Raw genomic sequence first — 13,728 nt, forward strand, 5'->3', positions numbered from 1 at the left:
CTAATATAATAAATATCTAAAAAATTTGCATCCAAAGGTGTCTGTATTTGAAAAAAAAGTCGACACTCTCTCTGATAAACAAGACTAGAAAGGCCCTCAAGAGGTAATCTCAACAGTGTGCCACCCTGAAAGGCAAGATCAGCCATACTCATTTCTGTCAAACACTTGTCTTTTCTAGAGATTATTAATCGATGAACACACGCAGCTTGTGCTTAGCATCAAAGTGAAAAATAAGGTACAGAAGTCATCAGCAATTGCTGCCTGTGCAGCACAATTGGCACTACTTTCTGCCTTTGTTTTAAAAAACAGTGCTGGAGATCTGGAAGAAAGGAACGAGAGTACTGGAGGTCCAGGCATCTCCACCACCTTTCAGTCTCTCCTTGAGCCACAATACTAGAAGACAAACTTGTGCTACATGTCTCTTTACCCAGTTCAAAGACCAACCACTTCTGGATGCAGGGCTGGCACAAAAGAAAAAAAAAGGAAAAAGAGAAGGCACCTAAGAAGATACAGAATCACTGGTTTATCACTGGTTTTCTCTGTTTTTAAAGACTTCTAATGGTTGAGGCTGCACAACTTAACCACTTCAGTTGTGTTAAACAATAATAAGGATTTAAAATGTCAGTCCTACATGGTGTTACCTGTTGTCATATCTGCTGTGGTCAGGGCAACAGATTATTCCTTTTCTTTTTGCAGCAGCTTCTAAAGCAACTATAGAGTATGATGTATGGTCTGTTTGTCTTTTCTAGTTTAAATAACATCAGTGCTTTCAGTCTTTCCTTATGGGTCCTAATTTTTGGGTATGGCTCTGTTCATCCTCACTGCTCTACTTTTTTCTAATCTTTCTCCTGTAGGTCCTTAACCTTCTTGAAATGCAACTTTTTATTTGGACACAATCCAGATAAACCAGATGGAGCACCAACCAGAAAGCAACTATTATTTTACGCATCTTCTTTACTCAAGTGTGAAAGACATTTAACCCTATTTGAAAATGCTTACAATCACTGATTTGTGAAGTACTGCAAACCCCATATCTTTTTCTGAAGATCTGCTATCTAGCCAACAATCCCCAGCCTGTGTTTATGCTGTTGATTATTACAGCTTAAACCTAGAGCACCATCTTTATTAAACTGTGGCCTACTTTTTCCACTTTTTTCTCTGCACTGTCAAGAGCTCTTTGATTTCTAATCCTGTCCTCCCACTGCCTCCTGCAGTTTTATGTCATCTTCAAATTTAGTCAGCGTATTCTCTTTCATCCAAGTTATTAATTGAAATACCCAGATAATTTCTAACCTAGAATGGACCTTTGTGGAAACCTACTCAAAATTTTCTCCCCTTTCAGCAGTGAGCTACTGGTAACTGCTCTCTGGGTATGATTTTCCAGCCAGGTTTTTACTTAGTGCCACAGCTGCTGCTTGGCAACATTCCTCTGGCTTTCAGATGAGATATTGTCAAGACACAATAAAGTTAACTGCTTGTCCTCCATTCATGAGAGTAGAGAATGAAGGCAGATTGGTTATACTAGACTGACACATTTTGTTTATGACAAATCCAGCTTAGAGCAATGCAGGGTAGCTCAAAACACAAAGATTGTTATCAAAACTCTGTCCTAAGCAATGTAGTTGGTAACTAGCTATAAGAAAATGCCTGCATTTTATATGCAACAAACCACTTACAGCTGAACAATGAGAATCACAGTGTTCACAGTGTGATTAAACTAACTACCTATGCACAAGCTAATAGGCCAAACCTGATTTTCTGTACTGATAGGAAAAACACATAGGAAAACAAAAAGTCAAAGTAAGGACCAGCAAGAAAGAAACACTCATATGTAGTATTTGAAGCTACATGAACACATGACATATGTAAGTGCTGGAGCTTGTGTGCATAGTGATGATGCAAAACAAGTCATTAAGAAAAGCATCACAGATGTATGATAAAATGTAATAAGAAACTTAAATGTGTGTATGAATACTGTAATGTGCACAAAATAAACCTGGTTATAGTCTCCACGCTTCCGCTGTTGAATGCCCTGACTGCTGAGGCAGGTTGGGTTTAGTAGTATTATCTTCTTAAACATTTTTTTTCCTTAACTCCCTTTTCCTCTTTAGATTTGTCTCCATGTGAGAGCTCATCTACTATTTCTGACTTTATTTACATTTATCTTCCTGAAGCCCACTGATTTTATGTTGAAGTTCTCCCTTTTGCCCTTCCTAAGAATCATGAGCTGTAGCATTTTATATTTAATGAAAAGAGTCTCCCTAAGGCAAACATCAGTTCTGGGGATCAGAAAATATTCTGAAATGAGATACATCAGTGTAAATCTGAAAATAACACCACTGACTTTCCACTGATATTCCTATAAACAGCTCTTGAGACCATTTGTAGTAGATTATCCTGATTCCCATCAATGATACACAAAAAGTCCTAAATTAGACAGGACTTTGCCTGGTTTTAAATCTTTGTTTTAATTGTTCTCTATCTTTTATTCCTCCAAAGTTACAGCAGGCCCAAACAGCAGTACTCACTTGCTATAACTCAGAATGCATAACATGTAAATCACTCAACAAGAAACCAGGCATTTCAGAGGAATGTAGATCCTCAAATCTTTCAAAAATATTATACTCTTGCCTCTAAGCCTAGAAGGAGGTAGGCTTGCTTAAAAACAAATTAAAAAATCCAACTCTTCACCATGTTTCTTGTAGACTGTTTCTGAATGGCAGATGCCTGGTCTTACTGTACATTTTCATGTATTATCCTAATAAACCTATTTCTAACAGTGCTATGAGTGAAAAAAAGGTCACATTGTGAATTACAGTCTGCTCATTTTACCATAGCACATTTGTATATGTTGTATGCTTGATGTCACCTATGTGGAAAGCTTTCAGTCTTTTTCCCATACTCTATTCTGATATAAATACAACTAGAAAATAAAAACAAAAAATAAAGAAACAACCTTCCACAAAACTCTTCATAGAGGCTGAAAGATGGAAAAAACACCAATAGAACCCCTAAGAACCACTGAGAGTTTTATCACGTGAATCACATCTTAACAGAACAATTGGTCTTCCAGACCATAAACCCAATTTACTACTAGACATTTGTCCTTCCACTGGGAATCAATTAATATCTGACAACTACAGTCACTGTTCAAACAGAAAATTAACTTTAAGATATTCACTGACATTTTTCCCTTAGCTTAACATGAGGCAAAATTAGAAGAATGTTAAGTCATTACAAAGCGCTATCAACTGCCTATGAAGTATATACTTAGAATATGGCCCAGGCTCATCCCAACTTATTTTAGTTATTCAGCTACAGGCATTGTGTTAGGAAACTCTACATTGTCCTCTTACAGCCATTCAGCCATGTCTATTCAACACACCTAAGATCCAACACAGTTTCTGCTGAAAATCATCTGGATCGTTCTCACCAGCACACAGCCATGAGGATGCTTTGCAGACACTTTGAATACTAGGGCTAAATTCTGCATCTTTGCCTCCAAATCAATAAGAAAACACTTTTGACTCACATATACAGAAACTTTATTAATGTCTATGAGACATTTATTTGAAACACACATCGCTCTCTATGTGATTTTTCTTTAGCCACTCAACATTAAACAAAAACTTCAAAAATTTAGAGCAGGTCTAAAAAATCTCCATTGCTCCAGGTTCTCTCATTGCTCCATGGCTTTTAATCTAGCCTTTCTGGATTGTGGCATTACAATTATAAAGAGAATGCATTTTCAGAAAATATTAAGAGACTTATTTTTAGAGAAATACATTTACAGCTAACTCTTTCAGGTGATAAAAAGGTTCAATGATCACTCCAAAAAGGTTCCTGAGTGGATTTGAATAGCCAAATCTAAAATTATTAAGAAATTAGAAAAGAAAAATTTCTGAACAACTGAGGAAAATGTAAGATCTACAGGGAATTCAAATGTGTAAATATGAAACAGAATGATTTATGACTAGCTGAGTCAGAAATATACCTTTATTTTAACCTGTATGAACCACACACCACAATTCTAACGTGCCCATTCTCCAATAGAATGTAGAAAGAATCTGGGGTTGTATTTGCATATAATCACCCTTGAAGCATTTTTAAAAGGTAGTAAGTAGAAGAAATTGATTTTTAAATAATTTTGAAATATAACCTGACAATACCTTTGACTGCTTGTCACAACCAAATTATTTTTCTCTGTTACATATGCTGAAAAACAGCAAATCAGAATGTATTTCTGTTCTCTATGCGAAAAAAAAAAAAAAAAAAACAAACTATTAGACCCCAACTTACTTCTACAAAGGAACATCAACAGTCAAAGAAAAATAGCAATTATAAGAAAAAATGCTAAACAAAGCTACACAGTATCCAAACTCACATCAACATGAAACCAGAGGCCATGCTTTTCGCAGATATCAGCAATTTTATCCAGAGGATCAAATGCTCCCAGCACTGTAGTGCCTGCTGTAGCACAGACAAGAAATGGTGCTGACCCCTGCAATAGGATTGAAAACAAGAAATTGTCACTTGCACTGCTCATTTCCTACAGTATCTCTGCAGAACCAAAGTATAAAAAGGTCTAGGAATACAAGACAGAGATGTGACAGTCTACATTTCAGTTTCCCAGCAGAAGTTACTGCATTTTGAAAGTGCTGACTCTCTTTTTTTCATTCCTTTCCATTTACAGTTAACACCATCCCAGGGCAGACTTCAGATTGTTTTGACAGATGCTAGTCTTGTCAAGATCAAAACATACCAGATATTTGACATCTCTCTTTATACACTGATTTTAATTTCTCAGTCTTCCACATTTTATTACCATATTCACTGCCATTCTGTTGAATAAAATAAAGCTGCTGGCTCAGCCATCAGGCTACCCATGCAAGGAAGGGCTCATGCCTCTAGGGGTTCCACCTGCCTTGTCTCTACAATGCCCCTATTCTCTGCCTGCTGAAGAGGAACCTTCAGTTAGGGAACATGTTTTGCCTCAGGCAGCACTGGCACTGCAGGTACAGCACTGGGACAGCCATCGCTAGGTGACCCCAAAGCCTGGTCTACAGCAAAGCACTGTTCTCTTGCTCCTACTCCAGTCTAGAAAAAAGGGGGGGCTATAGATGGTAATTGAACGTCAGGAGGGACACCACTGGAAATCTCAGGTGGTTTTGAGGTGGGATAAGGAAAAATATTTTCAGGTTGCAGTCTCAGTCAACCATTCCAAGCCATCCACTTCAGTTTCACTGGCTTTGCTCACTACTTTCCCATGCAACTGATGCCAGGGTTGCAATTACAACAGCAGACTAGGTCCTATATACCTGCTGGCACCTACCCTTGCAGATGTATGTGCCTGTGCCTACTTAGGAGCAGAAAATGAAACAGTGAAAAGAATTGGTGGAGCTTGAAACAACTTCATGACATTGAGGGTATGAGCCCTAGCAATGACTATGAAGCCTCACTTGCTGGTAAATACATGCTGAAGAAACTTCTCCACATGTTTCAGTATCTAGCTCACTGCATGACAATGCAGTTACTGAATAATCTGGAATCCCTGGAGTCTATTTGCAATGAATTAAATCTCTCACATGACGTAAGTCTCTCTGCTGATGTAACTCAATGTAGCTTCACTGAAATCAGACATGAGCTGAAAAATCAAACTACACAAGTCTCTTATGTATCTTCAGCTGAAATCTGACCTCTCTTTGTTTTTAAATAAAAGGTGTTGTCACTTTTAAACATCTGCTACAGAGGCAGACAGGCTTGATTCACATTTACACTCTGACAGTTTTATACTTCTTTAACAGTACAGAGGACTATTAAAATGGTACAGAATTATGATTTATTTGTATTTTAAAATTTCTTTACAAATTGCTAACGCAGTAAAAAGTAACCTTTGAATGAATTAAAATTAATCCCATATATTGACAAAGAATTACCAGGCTATAATTCACTCTTTGGTCATTCATTCCTACTACAACCTTCCACAAAAGTTGATTAAACTTACAAACCAGCCTGAAGCTCAAGTACAAAACACTTGCAAGTGAGGCAAAGATATATCTGTTGCACCTAGTTTCTCTTAACATTCTCACCAATTTTCTCCCACAACTACAAAGTCAAAGGTCCCCCAGCAGTCAGGAGGCAACAAGACTGAATATGAGGACAAATCTAGAATCTCTACAAATTCCAAATATCGTTACCATTACATTTTTGCCACAAAGAAAGGAATTAAATTTTTATTCTCCTTGACAATGTAGTTAAAAAAATCCTCCTGATGAAATTATTTATAACGAGGCTTAAGATTCTTCCTATTCACAGTCGGTGATCATTTTGTGCTCCTATCACTAGTAAATACATCCTCTGTTGTTTAGAGTCATTAGAATATTTACTGTAATTCACTGAAGTGTCCTTCTGTAAAAGTTGTAAAGTAGCACTTTTTCAAGGACAGACACACTTACTGAGGCTCTGATGAAACGAAAACCTTCCAATGCACATGTAACATAAAATGAAATAGTGTTTTCCTGTAAGTAGAGCATTTTAAATTGCAGAGCACCACGCTGAGGCTGACCTCTTTTAAAATCATAAATGCCAGAGGACTTATTTCAAATAAGAATTAAATTTATTATTACATCAACAAACAAGAACTCTATTTTTGCAAGAGCAAAAAGCTCATTCTCCTGTCAACCTGCTTCCTCTTGCTCCATTTTATTTCAGTCCTTCCGTCGCCCCAGCTTGCTTCAACGAGCGAAGTACAGGTTTTGTCTTCAACAGACAATGCAAAGTACAGAGAGAGAGAGGCAAACAGGAGAGTTTGCTAGGTCATTAGGGCCGCCATGTATCACTAGTTATGCTGTCTAGCATGAAACTCATAGAAGAGACAGTCATTTGGCAGAAGATGTATCTAAATCAGATCTTAGTGAAAGCTGTTTGTGGCCTTGACAGTGCATGACAGGACAGCACTGCCTTGGTTTTTCTGTCAGTCACAAAAGTAGGTTTCCCAAGGCAGGATTCCATGGTACGCATCACCCACACTATGGACATTGCACTAGCTGCTTGGGATTCACAGATTGTGGGGTAAAGGCAAAGCTCTGAATGCTACTGCTCTGATGAATAAACTGGAAGTGAGAAATAAGGTGAGCTAACCGAGCCAAAAGAAGATGCTCTGTGCCTCAGAATTCACATTCAGTCCTCCAAACTCTCTATAATTAATTATGTTGTCTATAATAAATGCTGTCTTTTGTGGGAAAAAAAAGATTGTGGGAAAGTATGTTGAAGCTGTCCAAATACACACTTCAGTACATTTCCAAGTGCCGGCCTTTGAATTTCTACTTGGTAAAGTCCCTGGGGGAAAAGGGATGGAATCTCTGCACTCCCGCTATAATACTAGAAAGGAACAAATTTAACATTTGTAGCTTGTGTGATAGTTTTAGAGGCTCAGTCACGTGTTACAGTTCTTGCTCGCTGGAAAGGACACAGCAATAGCTGCTGCAATATAATGAAAAACCTACAGTTTTCATTTACCATTTGAGAAAAACAAATACTGCATCCATTTGAAAAAAGGATCAAGGGCAAAAGAAATCCTAGCAGAAATGTGCTAAATACTTCAGAGCAGTGCTGTACTCAGGACTTTCATTAGCAGTAAACACCCTGCGGAATTTCTCTCCCTCGTAAGACTGTAGCACTTAGAAGTCTTGGCTTGTTACACAACTTTCTGGCAGATTGCACCTGTAAGAAAGACACTTGTACATTAACTGCCCTACTTTTAAGATTTCACTCACTCTTACCTTTCCTACCTTTCACTCAGACACAAGCACACAGTCTGTACACACTCCTCCTTTCTCCTTCATGCTCTCCCTCCCCCTCTCACCTCTTTCCTGGCCCGTTGGACTTGTTTCTCCAGTTCCTCAGGTATCATCTTACCTCTAAGGGACACAGATTTAAAACTTTTTCAGTTACATTCAAGTAGGTTGGTTATGTACAGCACTACTGCATTTTAAAAAGACTCAGAGATGACACCATGGCTTTTACTTGCTTACCTTTCATCTGTTTTGATGAAGTAAACATTCTCTGTACCAATACCCAGGAAGGCAGCAGCCTTCTTCATGGAGTAATGGCACTGTAAATGAAAGGGGCATGAAAAAAGTGAGATTAATTAAAAAAAAAAAAAAAAAATCCTTAGCATAACCAACAGTGACGCTGAAATTAATTTAATAGCAGCTAACAGTCATCACAACTGTATATCCTAACATAAAATGCAAACTGACAAAGATACACAACACCAAGGCCATCTTGTATTTGATAATTAATGACACACACTGAAAGCTAGGGAAAATAAGACAAAAAAAAGCTGTGCACTGTGTTTAAAATATGTGCTGAAAAAATAAAAAGCTCTATTCTCTATGATATTTTTAAAGCTGGTTTCCTGGTTTTGTTAAAAACAAGACCAGTTTCTCTCTTAGTGAATTTTCCTTTCAGCTAAGTTCTTTTAAGTACCTGCACTTTCCTGAATTTGGCTGCTTGCTTTTGCAGACAGTAGCTGACAACATAGCAATGGAATGCAAAATACTGATAAAATGTATGTCTTGTAAGTGACGAGAGGCGTATTTGCAAGGAATGGTGAACTGAACAGGTAACTAAAACTGACCAACTAAGTATTCCACATCATCCACATCATAACACCATATAAAAGTGAGAGATCATGAGAGTCTCACTCTCTTTGACCATGGCTGGCATCTGGAGAGGACCCTGCCTGCCACCCCTGCAATCTGAAGCCCAGTGACAGACCCTGCATCCCTGAATCCAGTTCCAGTTTGCTGCAGAATCCAACCCAGGACTTCCGGGCCCCTGCCCTGTTTCCAAATATATGAAGGGTGAGTGTCACTGGGATGGAGCCAGGCTCTTCTCAGTGACAACCAATAATAGGACAAGGGGTAATGGGTACAAATTGGAACACAAGAGGGTCCACTTCAATTTGAGAAGAAACTTCTTCTCAGTAAGGGTGACAGAGCACTGGAACAGGCTGCCCAGGGAGGTTGTGGAGTCTCCTACTCCGGAGACATTCAAAACCCGCCTGGACACATTCCTGTGTAACCTCATCTAGGTGTTCCTGCTCCAGCAGGGGGATTGGACTAGATGATCTTTTGAGATCCCTTCCAATCCCTAATATTCTGTGATTCTGTGATTTCTGTTGCTTTTCCTTAGTGGGGAGGGGAGGGTGCTAAGGAGGAAGAGAAAAGGGAGGGGAGTAACACAGTTTATTGTTGTCCTGCATTAAACAGTAACAGCTGGTTCTGCATTACAATGAAAAACAGAAATTTTGAAATGTCATCAAGGAGGAACTATGGTTGCAAAATGTTTTAATAGAACTGAGTCAGAAGTATTGATGAGTGTAAGAGTTAGGAAACACATGAGAAAAAATGTCCAAAGGCCATTGAACTCAGTCTAGAAGGAACCTATAAGGTCTGAAAGTCCAAAAGCACCATTCCTTGGAAACTGAACCCTTAATTAAGATGTATCTTGTGAGATATCTAAATCCACTTTGTGATTTTTCTATATGCTTTCTCTACATATCAGCTGTTGTCCACTGCCAGAGACAAGATCCTATGCCAAACTGACCCTTGGCTTGATTCAGCAATTCTGTTCATAGGGTCAAGGAACTCAAGTCCCAAGACTTGCCCAAGCCTTTAAATGTGACACAATTGGGACTTCCAAGGTTTTCAAAGCCCTGTCTCTACAAAAGGACCTCAAAATCTTGGTGTTTAGACACGAAGGTTGTTCACAAGAATGTGGCTCTTAGAAGTCATTAGGAAAACAAGCAGACTTTAGACAGGACTCAGCTCATCTTCAAAAGTTAGTATGGATTTTGCAAAAGGTTCCAGTTTGAACTAGTCTGCATCTTTCAGAAAATTAAGTTACTATTTCAATTAAAAAAAAAAAATTAGCTAGGTCTCAGAGATGCATCTTTGAATGGTTACAGATAGATGCAGCCCACTTCTTACTTTACAGCAAATGAGAAGCATCAGTGTATGAAATGCATGATGCGAGTGTAAAAGAGGCCCCTCCACCTCCTCTAAGGATGTTAGAAATTGATGTCTTGTCTCTTCAATCAGAATGTGGTAAAATGGCTCCAGTGAGAACGATACTCAAGCCTACAGTCCACTCCGTACTTTTTACAAGCTTTTTCCTGTTAAACAAATATTCAAGGTATATTTTACCGTGTTTCCAACATTCACCTCTACTGTGGACACTGTTATTCCAGCATAACAACATTTTGTCTTATTCCAGAATAAAAGTATAGTAATCTCAGCTTAATGTGCCTCCAAGATTAGCCTGCAAATTCAAGATACAGTAGCCTTCTTAATCTGAAGATATTTTAAAATGTCAAAACCAGTCTGAATAACCTGCAGCATGCCAAATGTCTACCCACTCACAGAAATGGACTCAGTTTTGAGAGTATGCGGCATCTCATATAACTACATAGTTCTTCTCAGAATCAAGATCATCCAAGCCTTGGATTATCACTGCTCTTCTCAAGAAAAAAAAAAGCAAAATTGCCTATTTTTCATATTATTACTGAAGAGTTAAAATAACGCATACTCCAGCAACCGTGAAGATGCCTACAATTGCTACTTTTCATACAGGAGGTGAAGCCAGGTGGTTAATTAATTCCATTTTCTTCCAGACAGTTCACACAAACGCAGTTACTGCGGAACATAATTATGAAAAATGTACAACATTTTAATGTGTGGGTATGAATATATTAAGGGTATTAAAGTCTGTCACGCTTATTTTGATGAGATGGGCTCTTTTTCTTTTTAACAAAAAGGTTTCCCCCACCATCACCCATTTTTTTAAATAAAGGCATAAAAGGAGGGTACCTGATACTCTCAGGTAGTTTTAAGAAAACTTAATTTTGTAACATGACACATCCACAAAGCCTTTAGGGCTCATTCACTTAGACTGTTACAAGAATAATAACATACATAGGTGGATAATTAGTCTTACATTACATCAAATTACATCAATAATGGTAATAATGATTGTAAAGTGGTTGTGTGTTGTTCCGTAGAAGTTTCGAGATGTTTTCAACTGATTAGTGAATCACTTAAAATACAAGTTGCCTCCATCACTGACTTCTATCCATTTGGTCCAAATGAAAGGTATGAATCACCAGGAATAATCAGATTGCTCCAAATTGAGAAAGCAGTAGACCTGCAAATTCAGTATACTAGTAGACAGGCAATCACTAAAACATGTATTTTATTATTAAAAAAATGATATAGGAGATTGGGACAAAGACAAAAAGAGGCTTGAAAACCTGGGAGATTATACCAAAGAGCAGAGGGAAAGAGAACAAAGGGAATACCAAAACAAAACATGCAATTATTCCTTGCCTCCACAGGTACTTCTAAGCTTCTTGGAAAATTTTATCAGGTCTTCAGCAGGATAGAGAAGGGACAAGACTTATACTACTACATAGATTTGGAATATAATGTCTTTGATTTTTTTTAAAAAAAGAGAAAAAAAGTATTTCAGTTATACTGATTGAAAAAGTACAAGAATTTCTTTTCCTGCTATCATTACTGGAAGTCATTATGCTAAATTACACTGCATCATTTGAAGAAAAAAAGTACACCAGAGAACATTTAGCAGCTCCAGTCACAGTGTCAACTAATTCACTTGTTCAAAGTGCCTTTTCAAAAAAGAGAAACAAATATCCAGATAAAATGTATTAGTTGTATCTAGGTTATATGTGTAATTTTATACAATGATTTTAAATACTTTGAGTTCAGATTATTCTTGCCATGCCTTTTGCAGTTTTGTTTGTTTGGACACATTATTAAATCTGTAGCCATTTGTAGTACGAAATGAATGCCTTTGAGCACAAGATCAAATTGGAACAGTGCATTTAAGATGTGCTACTGTATTATTTTAACTATAGCTAGACATAGTTTTCATTTCCTAATAACATTTGCAAAGACAAGGTACTTTCCACCTGTGCTCATTAAAACAAAAGATAAATTTGTATCTTCTTCATTTTGAAAAGTTTCCTAGAAACATGATTGCATAAAGCTATTACATTATTATGAGATTGTTTTATCGCTCATTTTTGTCTGTTGTAATTTCAACAAGGGACAAGACGGTGAGTTAATGTTGTGTTCTCTCACTTTATTACTTTCATGATCAAGTTGCACTGGGGAGGAATTTAGTTTCATTGCATCTAAAAAACTGCTCATATCAGCATGCACATTTCAACTTCAGACATCCTCTTCTACCCCCAGTTACCTCAGATTTAGCAGATTTCTACCCTTCAGATCAATGCAATATATTCTTGGGTCAGAATAAAGTTCAGATGGGACTCAAACAGCAAAAAGTGATGAAAAGGTGGGCTGACATCTATAACTACAACTGTATTCAGCTCCTACAGAGCCACAAATCATGTATGAAGAAAGTGGGATATAACAATTTGTCTGCTACTGCTGCTGTCTCAAGAGGAATCACTCCGCAATGGTTCAGCAAGAGAACTATGGAGTAGTAGTATATACAGTGTTTATTGTGTATCACCATAATTTTAGGTAGGCAAGCATTTTACTTACATGAACAAGGAGGTTTTTTTTATTTCTGAAGGCCAAACAGGGCACATGAGCACCTTGGGTGAGCCTTGCATTAAACATGGATCTTAATGTTACCCAAGAACATACAAAAAGCACACAGCCCAAGTTGTCATAAAATTAAACCACTGACAAGACTGTGCATGCCCCTTCTCTACAGCAAGGCAACACTTCCATTGTGCCAAGTGCCAAACTAAAACTTTGGGACTTGGCAACTCAAGGCAAAAATAATTTCATTTGAACGCAGTGTTGAAGCCAAACCCTAAAATGACACAAGTGCCTCAAGCAGCCATGTGCATTGACTCTCTGTCAATACTCTAAGTTCATTACAGCCTCATTGCTTCTCCATGCCAACACTGTTTGCCTGATTCACTTTGAAGATAAACACAGGCTGTTAACTTTCTCCAGGATCTTTTTTTTTTAATCATTTGCTTCTCCAGGGAGGGAAGGGAGGGAAGGGCACAAAATGCTAAATAAAAGGCAATTCAAAATAAAACAAATAATAAAAAATTAAGAGTGTGTGACACAAGCACTTACATATTTGTCTTCAGTGTGGGCCATTTAGTAAATAAATTCTCAATACAACATCAATACAACATATCTGAACCAAATTTGCAAAAGGTAACAAATTGGACTTAGCACAGGTGGATCTAAAATAAGGATATATAAATATGCACATCACCTCCCCCATAACCATGAATAGACACTAGAGATCTTAGACAATAGCCACAATAACTACTAAAAGCGGCAGTTCTACAGCAAGTGATTACTGAGTACTAAAGACAACATGGTTTTGTGAATCAAGCAAAGTGTCAGAGATCAAGAGTATTCTCTTACAAATAATTTACCAACTTTCCTGGTCAGTTCTATGTTTTATGGGTTGGGTCTTTCTGGTAAAGCAAACACATCAAAATAAATTTACTCTGGGGGTCAAATACATTTCTTTTGTCATGAAATTAAATGTTTGTTTGTTTTAGAGTACAAGAGGATATTTTTAAGTTAAATTTTGCACCAAAATAAAATGTTACTTGATGATAAAAATTCTATGTGCATCACTTCAAAAGCATTCACGGAACATATTTCAACCTAATTTTTTCATTCATAGCTATTTTTAAGATGT

The 13,728-nt window shown here is 37.5% G+C and overlaps 1 protein-coding gene across 3 annotated transcripts in view; it reads right to left on the reverse strand.

Moving 5' to 3' along the window:
• Window positions 1-13,728, reverse strand: part of GADL1 (glutamate decarboxylase like 1) — a 75,642-nt gene that overhangs the window by 42,455 nt on the left and 19,459 nt on the right. For 2 of the 3 annotated variants that reach the window (XM_065051610.1, XM_065051612.1), the window contains exons 7-9: window positions 8,034-8,113; window positions 7,865-7,919; window positions 4,385-4,501 (exon numbers count right to left, since the gene is read on the reverse strand). In XM_065051610.1, coding sequence (XP_064907682.1) covers window positions 4,385-4,501; window positions 7,865-7,919; window positions 8,034-8,113 — 252 coding nt within the window. The remainder of the gene's footprint in view (window positions 1-4,384; window positions 4,502-7,864; window positions 7,920-8,033; window positions 8,114-13,728) is intronic. The other variant, XM_065051613.1, reaches the window with a different exon arrangement.

This window comes from Columba livia, chromosome 2, assembly GCF_036013475.1.
Source record: "Columba livia isolate bColLiv1 breed racing homer chromosome 2, bColLiv1.pat.W.v2, whole genome shotgun sequence".
In the NCBI taxonomy this organism is placed as follows: Eukaryota; Metazoa; Chordata; class Aves; order Columbiformes; family Columbidae; genus Columba; species Columba livia.